The 16,346-nt window shown below is 46.5% G+C and overlaps 1 protein-coding gene across 1 annotated transcript; it reads left to right on the plus strand.

The window, feature by feature from the left end:
• The first annotated feature begins 7,983 nt into the window (after positions 1–7,983).
• On the plus strand, positions 7,984–15,896 carry LOC120524834 (ankyrin repeat domain-containing protein 33B-like). Its single transcript, XM_039746613.1, has 4 exons — positions 7,984–8,216; positions 9,864–9,993; positions 14,214–14,354; positions 14,809–15,896. Exons 1-4 carry the CDS (start codon positions 8,193–8,195, stop codon positions 15,603–15,605), a joined length of 1,092 nt encoding a protein of 363 aa, XP_039602547.1. The 5' UTR covers positions 7,984–8,192; the 3' UTR covers positions 15,606–15,896.
• Positions 15,897–16,346: the final 450 nt, after the last annotated feature.

Consider the following 16,346-nt stretch of genomic DNA (forward strand, 5'->3'; position numbering starts at 1 on the left):
ATGGGATTCATAAAAGCAGTGCTATGTAAGTGATGTATGATCTGTCGGAATGACGAATGCAATGCATTTTATTACTTCACATGTTTGTGATGCACCGTGTGTTAGAATGACGAATGCAATACATTTTATTACTAAAAATATTTGTGATGCTCCATCTGTTGAAATGACGAATGCAATGCATTTTAGCACTAAAAATATGTGTGATGCGCCATCTGTTGGAATGACGAATGCAATGCAGTTTATCACTAAAAATATTTGTGATGCGCCATCTGTTGGAATGACGAATGCAATGCATTTTAGCACTAAAAATATTTGTGATGCGCCTTTTGATAGAATTGCAAATGCAATACATATGTGTCAGTTATATGCCATTTGGTATGGGATTCATAAAAGCAGTGCTATGTAAGTGACGTATGATCTGGTGGAATGACGAATGCAATGCATTTTATTACTTCACATGTTTGGGATGCACCATCTGTTAGAATGAGGAATGCAATGCAGTTTATCACTAAAAATATTTGTGATGCGCCATCTGTTGGAATGACGAATGCAATGCATTTTAGCACTAAAAATATTTGTGATGCGCCATCTGTTGGAATGACAAATGCAATGCAGTTTATCACTAAAAATATTTCTGATGTGCCATCTGTTGGAAATACAAATGCAATGCATATGTGTCGGTTATTTGCCTTTCGGTATGGGATTCGTAAAAGCAGTGCTAAAGTAAGTGATGTGTGATCTGATGGAATGACAAATGCAATGCATTTTATCAATAAAAAAGTATACCAGATTATACGAGTTTCCAGATACAGGCCTGCTACACAGAAAAACACGCATTTGTTAAAATACACAGAGAATGAGGTACAAATTGTGTCTTCATGTCCCCAGGCCTTTGTGGCATTGTGGTAGCAACTCACCCACTCCTAATACCCAAGGCCTTGTGGCATAGGAGGTCGAGAAGGGGATTGGTTTCACCCTAACAGCCATACATCTCAAAGCCTCGGACCCCTGCAGACACCCCCAAGCCCCGTGCTTCCAGTCCAGAAAATTTCCTACTCCTGATCCCAAAATGTGCATCCCGGAAGGGTACAAGGGCAGCATGAGACTTTTGCCCAGACTCCTCAGTTCTCCTGCAGGCATGAGTGGCACTCTTCCATTCCCTTTGGACTTCCAGGGGCCCAGGATCCCCGGCAAAAATTCCCTGCTTGGCTCAAATCAGTGTTTCAGGCAGGTCAACCAGGGGCCCATTAGGCACACAAGAATGTTACCTAACCAGAGCTGGTCAAAGCCCATATGGAGCCTTAGGACACCCCCTTGGTGTCCAAGCAATGGAGTTACCAACATGGTGGCCCTTGGTGTCCAAAGGTTTGGCATTGAGGTCAGGAGTAAGTGCCACTTGAGCAACAGCAGACTTTCAGCATTATTAGACAGTGAGGATGGCGATTCCCCCCTCAGTGTCTGAAGCAAGCACCCCTTGGCTTACCAAAATGGCACCCCTTGGTGCCCATAATGTGACATTGTGCAGAGATTCTCGAGTGTGCACCCTCTTGAGTTACAATACATAAATGGAAACCCCTGAGTGCCTGCAGCACATGACCCTTAAGTTCCATAAACTGCCTCAGCAAACACGAAGTGACGGTGGCCTTGGTGGCCACCTCTGTCCCCTAACGGAGCGACCAACTCTGAATCAAACAACTTCAACTATTTAGAGCTTTGACAGGCTCACGAGGGCGGGGCCACAATTCCCGGGTCCTGATTGGTCCATCCAATGGGCTGTCCAGTGTTGTATTGTTCCTTACCAGTGTGCTCTTTATACTGCGCTTTACGTTCGTGCTTTCAGGGCTGCAGCTTTACGGTTTGCTGTTATCACTTTGAGAGGTCCGAGAAATCAACACACACACCCCCCGTATGTCCGACATACAGTAAATTAGGGTCTCGTCTCCACAGTGAGCATGACTTCAAGTCTCTGGGGCTGCTGACGTTTCTCACCTTGGTACCCGGGGGTGTCAGACTACACGACTTCTATTCTCAGCGCGAACCAAATGACGTGACTCTGTAGTGACTTTCCGGCACAGTTTCACCTTTCCAAATGATCGCGCACTCGCTCCTTTTGCTGACAGCCGATAAAGTGCGAAGCTGTGCTGCCTCCATCTTGGCCCTGGTTTTCTTTATTCCGCTATACTGCGGTCCATAAAACACGTGATGTGAGCCACGAGAGCCTCTCTTTTATTTGTAAGGTCCAAAGCCCCCGCGCTCCTTACTCCTCATCACCGCCTTGTATGCGTTATACTTAGTGACGTGCGGTAAGGTTGATGGCTGGTGACTCCGTCTGAGTCCGATTTACAAACCTATGAACCCCAAAGAGTCGCTTATTGACTATTCAGTTGGCACGTTGACTACTGGTTATGTTTCATATCTCATCTCATTCTTTACACACACAGATGAGGCGCATGTTTGGCTGAGAAAGAACGGAGAGAGAGAGAGAGAAAGAGTGGAGAGAGAGAGAGAGAGAAAGAGAGCGGAGAGCGCGCATTTGCTCCTCACCCGACACGTGCTCTAAACTGACGTGACCATCCGCCCCCGTTTTCCGGGGACAGTCCACTTTTTCGGACAACTGTCCCCACTCAGAAACATGTCCCCGGTTTAAGATTTCGTCCCCGGTTTCAGCTGGTTCACTTTTTTGAATGTATCTCATCACCACGATAATTTGAACTTGGCGCGCGTGCGCGGTGTTTTGACGGAGGTCATGCTTTACCACACCCAGCAACTTTGGCGAGAAATCACGTGATAAGCTTTCGCTTTGTACTCTGTAGTGTTTAGAGTCCCTACTCGTGATCTGTATATTCTACGCTCCTCTAGCCCCTCCCACCCCCTCTTGTCCCCGGATTGGCCCAAAAAATTCTGGTCACCTTATCTAAACTTGCCGTTGCAATTTCACAATTCACACTCATTGAATACAAATGAAAGAATAGAGTGGTGTACAAAAACGGATTACAATTTTGACCTTAATTGAAATATTTAGTTGTTTTTAAAAGCTTTTAATTCTGACGCTTTCATCAATTTGAATACAGACTGTTCAACAAAAGGATAACAAGAAAGAATATTTTATTTAGGGTCAAAATCTAGTTTTTAAATAGTTTTTTTTAAATGAGTCTACTCTCATTTTTGTTTATGGTCTTACCTTCAGTTATACATGAAGTCCACGCGCCTATCCTTCTCCACGAAAATCTCCGTCATTTTCTTGTAAAAGTCCTCCTTATTTTCCTTTAGCTTTAAAAATCTTAATCTTCCATTTTGGCAGTCAGCCGGAACAATAAATAAAAATAAACGGCGCTCTACAGTGCACGTGACTTTCTAATCTCGCTGACTTATCGGCGCCTCTGCGTCGAAGAACAGCAGCAACGAGCGTCTGTTGGGCTCACATGCGCCCCCTTCAGGTCGGCGCGGTACTGTCTGCCTTACTCATCTTGTGTCTTTTCACTGCGGTTTTATATCCGATCAGCAACACTAAATATGTCACACACATTCATTAAAGATATTAGTCAGACTGTAGAAAGTCAGGGTGTATAATAAATGTGTCTGCAAACCTTATATTGGCGACATACTGAGAGACAACAACACGCATGCGTCAATTGCACACATCAACCCCGTGTGTGAGGGAGCGCGCAGTCCGAAGTGAGGGAAGACTTGTCGCTGCCGCCCCTCGCGTTTCTCCGCTGTATTTGAACAGGAGATACACCAATTCACCGATTTTGACTGTAAAAATGATCAAAACCATTGGAATAATAGAGAAAACAAATTTACAGCATAGACCAGTGGAGACGTTTATTTTATGTTATCTTTATTAGTTTTCTTACTTTTCATGATGTCGCCTGTCCTGACCGCACGTCCCTGGTTGTATTTATGACCAAGTGCTCAGTGCTCGTCAGCTCCCGGACACACGAGTCGCTCCTACGCCTGCTTCATTTTGCTGTTGCTTTCAAATCACATGACTGGCGGCCACAAGAGGGCGCTACGACTCGGTAAGTTCATGTCAATGAAGGCTGGAAAAGTTGCACAATGTGTCACAGGGCGTCTAACCGCCAGGCGGCGCACACTTAAAAGTTGGTGGCACGGCGGTAGGAACTACTGGCGCGTGGACTCACCGGTCATCGCGTTTTCGTTCTGTCGTATCAGACACATCTGCTCTCTCGCGCCTGACAAACAGGACATCAAAGTGAGCGGCGCCGAGAGCCTTTTAAGATTTCCATTTGAAGTCACTTCTGAGGAGAAATTCCTCTCGGATTTGGCACTCCTCGTGCGATGAGTGGAAAAAAAAATAACAAATAATATAAATAAAATAAAATAAAATAAATAGTCGTGCCGCGTTAATTAAAACAGCCGCCTGGACTAAGGAGCCGGAGAGGAACCTGCCGCCTGTCGCACGATGGGATTTAAGAAGCCCACGTGGGGAAATTATAAAGGGGTGGTGTGATGGGCTGGGTCAGAACTGAATAAAGGAGACATCAGGGAAAAAATTAACAAATAATAATAATAAAAAAAAAAAAAAAACACAGCACTGCGACTAAAGGTCAAATAACCAAATAAGGAGACGCCTAATCTGATGGCTCCCTGGGGATGGTGAGCAATTTAGAAAGCAGCTGAAGGGAAAGGAATGAAGAAAACCCTGAGGCCTGGCACTGAAAGAGAGTCTGCAGCTGGACCCTTGCCCTCTGATGAAGATGTGAACCCAACCAAAATAAAACCAAAAGGTCCCAAAACGAAATAAAACTATAGAACACAATAAAGAACAGGAGAAGGGTCTTAAAGCTGCCCCTCCATTGCTTATTATTTCCTGTCGCTAAGCTTCTCACCGTGTCACTCCAAATGTCCTGTGCAGTTGCTTCCCACCATAGACCCTCTCAGCATTGCAAATGGAGCACCAGTGGCGTCGTTCTGATTTCAGGGTCAGCTGGGCACCCTTAGCTACAGCTGAGGCCAAAGGGGTCCATCCAGGTGGGCTAAAGGCCTTCAGGCTCAACGCCTCTCAACTCCACAGACTTCATGTTAGCATTCATTCCATGTGTTCACTCAGTTCGGACATTTATTTTATTCACGGCCACCCATCCATCCATCCATCCATCCATCCATTAATTCATTCATAAATCCATCCATCTATCAATTCATCCATCCATATATCCATCCACGCATCCATCAGTTTATCCAACCATCCATCCATCTATTCATCCATCCATCAATTCATCCATCTATCCATCAATTCACCCATCCATCAATTCATTCATCTATCCATCAATCAATTCATTCATCCATCCATCCATCCATCCATCAATCAATTCATCCATCCATCACTTCATCCATCCATCAATTCTTCCATCAATCAATCCATCCATCCATCCATCAATTCTTCCATCCATCCATCCATCAACCTATCCATTCATCCATCCATCAATCCATCCATCCATCCATTCATTCATCCATCCAATCAACCATCCATCCGTCAATCCATCCATCCATCCATCTATCAATTCATCCATCCATCCATCCATCCATCTATCCATCCATTAATTCATTCATAAATCCATCCATCCATTCATTCATCCATCCAATCAACCATCCATCCGTCAATCCATCCATCCATCTATCAATTCATCCATCCATCAATTCATTCATCCATCCTTCCATCCATCCATCCATCCATCCATCAATTCATCCATCCATCCATCCATCAGTTCTTCCATCCATCCATCAATTCATCCATCCATCCATCCATCAGTTCTTCCATCCATCCATCCATCCATCAATTCTTCCATCCATCCATTTTCTAAACACACCTGAGATATCCTGAGAAGAGTGATGGGGCACATGGGGCAGTAAGAACGGTTAGACAGGATAGCAGCCCATCACGAGGTGAACACACACACACACACACCCACACACCCACACGGGCTAACCTAACGATGCCAATCTGGCCCACCTGACTGTCTGTGGACTGTGGGAGGACACTGGACCATCCACATGAACACAAGGAGAACACGTAAGCTCCACACTCGTTGCTTGTTGCACCAGTCAGCGAGACGCACCACCTCCTCCACGTCTGCCGCCTCCTCATTCTTGTTAGTGAGACTCACCAGAGTTGTGATGATGACCTTAGTACTGAGCATCGTGAAATAGTCATAGTTTGGGGGGTCAGCAGTGGCCTAAGAACACAACCAAGAGCGCCACCATGTGGACAAGTGTTTCTGTGTCTGTGTGTCCATCCAAATGCTAGGTCTCTGGCACTCCAACAGATGGCATATAACAAACATTAGCATCAATACAATGTATTACATTTGTCATTCCACCAGATGGCACATCTTTATGACTCCCACACCAATTGGCACATAAGAGAGACACACACATACAAAACATCACAAACAGTAACACTGCTTTAACATATCTCACGCCAAATAGCAGCTAACAGAGACATATTGTATGCATTGTATTTGTTATTCTAACAGATGGCGCATCACAATCATTTGTAGTAATAAAAAGCATTGCAGTTGTCATTCTAACAGATGGCACATCAGAAACATGTAATGTGCCATCTGTTGGAATGACAACTACAGCGCAATTTTATTGCTACCTGCTTTAAAACATACAGTAGCTGATTTAGGAACGACAAGTTGTAGGGAGTAAATCTTGGGGAGCCAAATCTTGGCTTTTCCTCAAACTGCAAACACACAGACGTTCTGCGAAGGAGATGAATAAACAAAAACAAAGTCAAGTCGCCTCTTAGGGCTTAAACGATATGCTCTTTGATGGCAGCATACAAGGACAGAGACCCATCTAGCAGGATGCTCTGATCACAGGATGGCACCTTCTGCCTTGAGACTTATTGGCGGTGGACCAGAAGGGGCGGAGTCAGCTGTCATTCCCTGGGTGTGTTCTTAGCACTGAGGAGGGCACAGAGTAGGATGTGACCAGCGCTAGTTCTGCTTTCTCAGCCTGTTGTGGTATTACATACCTCGGTGATCCTGGAGAGTGAATCTCTCCATTCCAACAGATGGTGCACTGCAGAAGTTGATGCTAAGGTCTATTCTTATATTTCAAATATATATATATATATCCATTATCCATCCCGCTATATACCACAGCAGATATATATATATATATATATATGCCAGACTTCACCCCCCAGGCTGGGGTTCAAATAAAGGATTTATGTCTGTCTTGTTCATTTGTGATTGTTTCATTTATGTTAATATTACTTTTTTTAATTATGTGCATTCTTCATTTTTGTTTCTTTGTTTTTCATTTTGTTTATGTATGTCAGCTGCCTCTGGGACATTCCATGTTTTGTGGGTGGTCCCCCAAGAAGAGGAGCCCTCACTGTGAGGAACTGCCCAATAAATCCTGAGGGTCTCCCAAAGTTCCTGGCGGTTCGTTGGTAATGAAAGGCCAGGGTTTGGCAGGATATCCCCCTCTAGTGGACATTTTTGTGAACTGTTTAGTGCTTGGGACTCCCAGTCACAACACCTCCATTGATTCTCTTGATTTTAACTCATCTTAGGTGGGTAGCAGAGGTGGTCTCATCTGCTGGAGGTGTTAGCTTGTGTTTGATGTCCTATTAATGCACCTGAGCATCGCTGTTTGGATGAGCAGCACACATTCTGGCCATCTCATTAAGCACATGGACTGTTGGACGTTAAATCCAACCCTGGTGATAGATTTAGTGCTTTGGTCTCCAGTGGTGTTACAGGTTTGATTTCATGGCGATGAACTTCGGGATATTTACAAAAAACATCTCATCGTAAATATCTGCTGACATTTTCTTGGTCAGAACTGTAGAACTGAGGCTAAGTCTTACTCACTAACCACCATTGCTGTTTTGCTCCAACAGTGGGCGATGCTGTGGCCCCTCGTCTGACCTGCATGACCTCTGCCCACCTGAGAAGAGCCGCATGACAGACAGAAATGACTCCAATGAGGAGTGGGGGTGCGAGGAGGAGGAGGACTGTGCCGAGAGCTCGGAGACCACCAACTGGGACTCGGACAACATCAGCATCCTCTCCGATGACTCGGTGTACCCTGACTATGAGCCGGAAGGCAACAAGAACAGAGTGGCGGTGGATACGATTTACCAGGCTTGTGCCCAGAATGATGCAAAGGCACTGCGGGAGAGGCTGCAGAGAGAAGTGCCACCCGAAGATGCCATGGAGCTGGACGTCAATGGAAGGGTAGCTGATGTGTTCCATTTTACCGAAATGTGCCACGTTTGTGTGGCAGGGAGAATGACCCACAGCTGGCTATGTAGATAGACATAAATGGCGCTATATGATAGATAGATAGATAGATAGATAGATAGATAGATAGATAGATAGATAGATAGATAGATAGATAGATAGATAGATGTAAGGCACTATATAATAGATAGAGAGATAGAGTTGCTCTCCATGTTACAGTAAAGGACATAGCAGCAATAGAGAAAGTCCAGAGGAGACGTAAAAAGGCTGATTCAGCACCATGGAGAGCAACTAAGGAGAAAAGACTGAAAGGAGCAGGAGGCTAGTAGGATGTTAGCCATATAGCGCCCCCTATGCACAGAGTACAAGTCATGGGAGGTTGTCCTTATAATACAATAGTGAGGATTCACTGGAGGTCTGTGTTCAGTTTTGGTCTCCATATTTATAAAAAAAGACATCGTGATGCTTAAGAATGTCCAGAGGAGAGCAAGCAGGGCTGATAAAGAGATATGACGTATGAGGAGAGACTGAAGGAGCTGAACCTTTTCAGCTTAAGGAAATGCAGATTAAAGGGTAAAATGTTCAAAGTATAGGGACGTGGGTGAAGAAGATGGATTGACCGAACACATCTCCCTTTTCATAGAAGGTCCCACAATTCAAATTGCATGTCAGGACAAAAAACAAGCTATGAAGTCCAAGGAACTCTCTGTAGCCATCCATGATGAAATTGTGCTGAGGCACAGATCAGGGCACCGGGACCAAACAATTCCTGAATGTGTGTAGTAATCACCAGTGGGAAACACAGTTTGACTAGTGCTAGGGAACCTTCTGGTCAACAAGTTTCATACTAATACATTTGATTACTAAAAATGTTTGTGATGTGCCATCTATTGGACCAATACAGTGCATATGTCTCTGGTATGCGTCATTTAGTATGGGATTTGTTAAAGCAGTGTTAATGTTTGTGATGCGCCATTTGTTGACTGCACACATTACAAAACACATTCCAACAGATGGTGCACTGCAAATGTTAATGCCAAAGTCTACATTGATTGCTTAGATTTCAGCCCATCTTAGAAGGGTAGCATAGCTAAGAAAGAAAGAAAGAAGAAAATCCGGGTGGCAGCACCAAAAAAGTTAAGAGACGCTGGGTTAGAGCATGTCACGTCACGGTACTTGGCTTTAGGGACCTGCAGCTCAGGAATGAGTGGGACCACCAGGACCTCCACTGCAGGCAGCTTTAGATTTGCTGGTGTGACGTGTCGACTAGTGGAGGTTTTCATTTGCCACACTGCAGCTAAACATTGCTGTCACTCCTTCTGGATTTTACATTTTCCTATTGGCTGCTCTCACAAACCCATTTATGATTACAGTTTGTTTTTCATCTGTGCCCCTATAAAAATGTATCTATGCCAAAAACGTATATATATACCGTACTATATATGCTATATATAAAATTATATATACATAAACTGTACAATATATACTATAGATATATACTACATATACAGAACAGCAACAGAGTCATATATGGAGTAGCTAGAAGATTCCAGACAAAGAGTGACCAGAGCCGCTCAGGTGACACAAGTGACAGACACGGCCCAGCTTGTCGTCACCTCAGCTTATCTTCTTTCCATACAGAATGGCCTCATGGTCGCGTGCTACAAAGGCTTTAAGGACATTGTCACCGAACTAAGCCGATGTCCCTTTGTGAACGTCAACCACCAGGACAACGATGGCAACACAGCCCTGATGATCGCTGCCCAGGCGGGTAAGTCACCTGAGTCGGGCGGAGATGTGAGAAGGATTTCTGTAAAGGAGGGGAACAGAAATTTACTACATCCGAGGACATCTTAGTTCATGGCCACCCTGTCTGGTGTCATCTCTTTGTTAATTAGGCACAATGCCACTGTCACAAAGGCTGGGCTCTTGTCATTTCAATTCTTTCATTATTATGTTGATGTCACCGCAGTGTCATTTTGTGCCCTTACTTTTGTTGATATAGTTGCCTCCATTTTGCCACTTTTCTGCCTTGGCATCTTTATGGCATTGTGGTGGGCATCAAGTGGTAAGTATTTGAGGTTGCAGAACTGTTTTAGATTTTTTTTTGTCCCTTTCATTAGGTTTAAAAATATTTCTGTGTATTCTGAGCACTATTTTGTTTTTTTGTGTTCACCGCCATTCTTGTGATCCCCCAGATCAGTTTGCGCTTCCCAGTTTGCGGAGTTTGTGACATCAGACACCGTCGTGATGGGTTTATAGGTCGGCCCAAGAATCCACGTGTTATCCAAGTGTGGCAGACATAAAGAGACCAGCGGCTCGCTTGTATTCATGTTGGGCTTCTCGCCTTCCATTTTCACTCCTGGCTTCACAGATTTACTTCATGAAAGATGGGATGGACTGATTTCTCCAGTTTGACTTCTTTTTCACTCTTAGCGTTTCTTCTCCCAGTCACCTCCACTAATTCCTGTTTGTCCCCTTTTCTGATGAGCAGGTCATGTGGTCGCTTGTGACTGCTCATGTGACACAGCGTTCTTGTTATGGCTTACATCCATTTTAAAATTAATAACTCCTTTAACGAAGCTCTCCTTATCATATTACACAAGAGGGGACCCAAAAATGTCTGGAATCGGTCAGCAGGGCGGGAATAGGACGCCATTCTGAAATATGCCACTAGGTGTCACGTGCCCACAGTCAGCCCAGAGGCATCGGGCCCTCCATCAGCCTCGTCGTTCTTCTCAGGACCTTCTCCAGTGCTGCTGTGTCTTTATGGAGTCATCAACTGACCCCAGGACTCCAGATGAGGCCTCACTAGAACCTCCTGTGACTTGTACTCCACATGTCAAGGCGCTATATAACCTGATATTCTGTTAGCCTTCTGAACACTGACTGGTAGTGGATAGCTTAGAGTCCACTATGACTACTAAATCCTGTAATCTTTCCTCATAACTCACCCCCTGTACCCTCAATCAGCCTCGTAGCTCTTCTCTGGACTTTCTCCAGTGCTGCTGTTTCTTTATGGAGTCATAAACTGACCCCAGGACTCCAGATGAGGCCTCACCAGTGTGTTATAAAGCTTCTGTGACTTGTACTCCACACGTCAAGGCGCTATATAACCTGACAGTATGTTAGCCTTCTTAATGGCTTGTCTGGAAATCGATAGCTTAGAGTCTGCTACGACTCTTAAATCCTACTCATCAGGTGGTCTCTCGATTTTCAGACCCCCATTGTGTATTCACACCTCACATTTTGACTTCCTATGTGTAATTCTTTACATTTACTGACATTCAATTTCATCATCCACAAATCTGCCCAAAGCCTGTCTGCGGTCCACATCCTTCTTATCTGCCAATCCCCTTATCTTGGCATCATCTGCCTGCTTAACCAGCTTGTTCTTTATATTCCTATCTAAATCATTTATAGATTTTACAAAATAACGGGGACCCCCACACTGCCCCCTGCTGGTCACCACTCTTAACGTCACCCAATTCTGACTAAATATCACCCTCTGCTTCCTGTGTCTGAGCCAATTCTACACTCCACACCCTGAGCTCCCACTTCTGTTAGTTTGATGCCCACCCTCTCATGTGGCACATCATCAAATGCTTTGACAGTCCAGATCAATAATCTCATCTGCTCCTCTCTGATCGTCCCCTTCATAGAATTCCAGCCTGTTAGTAAAACACGACCTCCCTCATCTGACGCCATGCTGACTGCCCCGTCCTTGCCAGCTGTTGCCCAGTCTTCTCCTTAATTCCTTCCATTCATTTCCCTGTGATGCCCGTTAATCTTACTGTCCTCTAGTTGATCTGATCTGCCCGTCACCCTCTTAACATAACGGGATGATATTTGTCATTTTCCGGTCCCTTTGGAGTCTCTCCGGTGTGCAGTGACTTCCTAATAATACGCGTCAAGGTTTTCTATCTTGTGGCCACTAGAGGTCACTGTTGCTTCTTTAAACCCAACAGACAGACCCTCAGGGCAGCAGGTGAAAGTACCAAGAAGTTGTTTTAATCTTCTTCTTCTTCCTCTTCTTGTGCCCCCCAAGCACCACAGCCACAGATAGACAAGTAAATCCCAAGCGCAGTTCTTCTCTCTCTTTATCTCCTCCACACCTCCGGCTCGCTGGCTGGGCTCACAGCATGTCCTGTGTTTATAGCGCCCGACCCGGTGAGTGTTTCTGCTCTTCCGGCCACACGACTGGCTCGATGGAAAACTTGAGTTTATTTTCTTCATCCTGGATGTCCGTCCTCGTGGGCTACGAGGGATGTACGACTCCCCAGGTCCATTCACAGCACCCCCTGGTGGCACCCAACAGGGATTGGGATACCGAACTCCAAGTCCCAGGATGCCCTGCGGGGTGCTACACTCCAGGGCAGCTGCCGTCTAGCGTCTGCCTTCTCCCGTCCTGCCATCTCAGGGGGGTCCCGGCCGTCTCTTACAATCTGTCCTCGCTAACCTTGAGGGTAAACCTGATCAGGTCCTGGTGACGTGTTTGATGTCAGCCTGTTTAATCTGCGCAGCTCTTCTCTCTCTACAGTTTCTCCCTCAGTAGCTCCTTAGTAGCCCCTGTTACTGCTCCGAGGGTCTCCACGTGTGACAAATGTCAGTTTAGAGGGTCCGTTATTTCACTGTTTGTGTCGTTTAACCCTCCTTTACTATTCCTGATGCTCTTCACCTCTTCCTTCACTGATGTTCTACCACGAAGAATCTCTTTGGGTCGTCTTTCTGCTTATCTGCTGTATTCCTCCCCAAATGTCCTTTAGTCCTTCTTAATGGCTGCCCCCCCTGTTCCCCTGCCCCCCACGATTCACACTATGGAGTTTAATGGGGACATTTGATGACTGCGCTGTTCGACATCGATGGACTTGTTCATAAAGAGTTTTGGCCCCATGGATAGTCTGTTAAACAATGGCGTTACACTGACCTGGGGTCTATGGGAAAGCATCTGGGGGACATCTGCCAACCCAGACCTGCATTTTGAACCTTGGCAGCACCCCTGCACACGCTGCATTGTCAGTTGAAGAGTTTTTGACCAAAAGCAATGTGGCTGTTGTTTGCCCCGAAACCCCCCCCCACGATACCCCATGCCCCCATATTCGCCATATCTCGCTCCCTTTGACTTTGATTTTAAAATCGAGACTGAAGTTGAAGAAGATTTACTACCATGGAAGAATTCTAGGAAAAATGTTAGCAGAGATGGGAGAAGGGGAATTGCAGGAACATTGACAATTCCTTGAATTTTCAGGTCCCCCCCATTGTACCCTTTGCTCGCATTCATACTTTGATGATGGGGAGTGAGGGGGGTCTGGAGTAGCTCCCCCCCATTAGTTACCACAATGTGAAATGGCGCCCCTCAGTGTCCACAGCCCCTTATCTTTCATAACCGGTGCCCCCTCAGGTGTCATGGGCATGTTGCCCAATGGTGGTCTACTCTGGACAAGCTGATTATGTTGTTTGTAGCCCCCTTCACTTGTAGATGACCTCCCAGACAGTGGAATGGTTGATGTCTAATTGTTTGGCAATCTCTTCACATCCCTCTCTAGAAACGTCTGTTCTGAAGGCCTCGGCACGGTGACAACACACACTTCAGAGCCCACATAAGAGGATAGGTTCAGATTTGCTCCACCTGATTCTAATTTGGGGTATCTGAGGGGTATCAGCTGTTAATGGTGGAGTGCACTGACTTTTTCAATTTTCAATTTCACAACAGACTACAACGTGTGACTGTGGTGTGACGTTTGTTATGTCACCACATTTAGACATGTCTAAAGAAAAGACAAAGCACATTTCGTGGGGTGCCTTTACTTTTTCACACAACTCTGTTTCAAACCGAGTGGGAGTCAGGAGACTAGCGAGCAGAATGGCCTGTGACCCAAAAAGGCAGACATCATGACGGACTCACTGTTGGCGACGTGTCCACCGAGTGACATCACTCTAGCCAGCCTGAGTTAATGCCACCTCCCTCTGTTTCTGTGTCTGCACCTCCAGGTCACGTCACCATCGTCAACTACCTTCTCAACTTCTACACGGGAGTGGACATCGAAAAGCGAGACATCCGCGGCTTCACTGCCCTCATGAAAGCGGCCATGCAAGGGCGTAATGAGTGCGTGGCGGCCCTGGCCATGGCGGGTGAGTACTGTGCCCCCACTGAGTTTGCTGTCCCTTCTATCTGACCCTCCTGTCTCAGCGTGCCTGTCACATTCCTCCAGCAGGGGGCGCTAAGACTGCCTGCAGGATTCTGTGTAGAGGCCGATGTGTGGCTTTGGGTGTTCATGTGTGCCCACGTGGTGGTGGTGGAAGAGGAGGAGCCTGTGTAGATGGTGGGTTCCAGTGGGGTGGCACTGGGGCAGGTGGCAGTGAGCATTGATATTACGCCTTTGGTGGCTTTTGTAAATGAGCTACTGAGCTGACAGGCTTATGAAGGTCATGCCACCCTCCAGTTACTTATTCTTCCACCCAGTCTGTCCAGAGTTCCTCCTCTTGGTGGACCCACTTACTAATCCCCAAAACCGTGTGCCATCTGAGGGGCTACTCACACTTTCTGGAAATAACCAAACCCCCGCATCTCGCTGTCTCCTTGCAGGTGCCGATATCAACGCCGTGGACCACTACCGAGGCAAAACGGCCAAAGAATGGGCCCTGCTCACCGGCCGCTTTGAGACCCTGTGCAAGCTGCGCCGCCTGTTGGAGCGGCCGTGTGCCGAGCAGTTTTGTGACCGCTACGTTCCCGAATGGCCCGACCTGAAGAGTCTGGTGGAGAAAGCTATGTCTGTCCGCAGCCGAGGGGAGAGGATTACCGAAAAACTGCGCTCCACCTTCACCATCTCCTTCCCTCAGGATCCCCAGGACAATGGAGTTCTTGACCACATGGTCCGTATGACCACCAGCCTGGCCAGCCCCTTCGTCTGCACCGCGTGCCGGCCACTGTGCCCCAGCAGTCCACCGGCCATCGGGAAAAAGCGCCTGGCAGTGCCCGAGATCTACCAGATGTACCCAGGCAGGCAGGTGGAGAGTGGCACGGTGACACACCGCAGCCCCTCCATAACCTTCAGCTCATCCTGCTCTGACCTGAATATGGACAGCCGGCACAGGGGCAGCATGATATCGGTCACCTCATCCCAGGGCACCAGGGGCTTCTACCCGACCCGCATCCTGAGGCGCAACAGCATCTTTCCAGTGGGCTGCATACCTGAGATCAAGGTGACCAGGTCACCAGAGCCCACGCCGAAGAAAGAAAAAAAGAAGAAATCCAAGAACAAAAACTTCCTGGAGCCCCCCAAGTGGAGGTACAAAGAACTCAAGGAGGAGAAGAAGAAAGCGGAAAAAGAGCTGGAGGACAAGGAGGGGAAAAGCAAGAAAGAAAAGAAGAAAAAGAAGTGAGCCACTGCACCCTCGGGCTCAACTGGAGATCTGGGGGACCCCTCCCGAGGGGCTTTCGAAATGGTCGTGGGGGGGGATCCACAAGCAAGGTGAGACATTCGTCACCAACAAAAGATGGCATCTTCACCTTCCTCGCGGGTCGCAGAGCAGCTGGTAAGAAGATGTTAAAGGAGGAAGCCAGGACTGCCACCATGTCCAGAACCGGTGCCACCTGGATGTGCTGTAGTGGCACACGGGCCATTCTGGAATAGGGTGGTCACCATGTATGGCACCATAAGATCAAGAATGATTGATGTGCGCTGATGACCCAATAAAACGAGTCTTCTGAAGTCTTGTAGTCCATTACACCGGGGGGAGGTGGGGCACTGGAGAAGAGCAGCCATGTCTGCCAGGGGCTTCCGGAAGGGTCTGTTGGGTGAAGCTTTGGGCGCAGAAAGGACAGGGACAGGACAGGACAGGACCCCCCTGCCACAGACACACTTGTATTACGATTGAGAAAATGTCAATGTTTTAATCCAAACTCATATTTTAATATTTTAAATATCTGACACAACTCTCCTCTTTTATGATTATGATGTTCTTTACCTCATGAAGTCAAATCTTACATTTCCTACAAATGGCGCCAATTCAGATATTTTTCACTTGGAATGGCAAACAGGCAGCACAGTGCGGACCTCCCTTTTACTTTTTTTTTTTTTTGAACAAATTTTTATACAAGACAATAAATTAAAAATAAAAAGA

This window comes from Polypterus senegalus, chromosome 3 (assembly GCF_016835505.1).
Source record: "Polypterus senegalus isolate Bchr_013 chromosome 3, ASM1683550v1, whole genome shotgun sequence".
In the NCBI taxonomy this organism is placed as follows: domain Eukaryota; kingdom Metazoa; phylum Chordata; class Cladistia; order Polypteriformes; family Polypteridae; genus Polypterus; species Polypterus senegalus.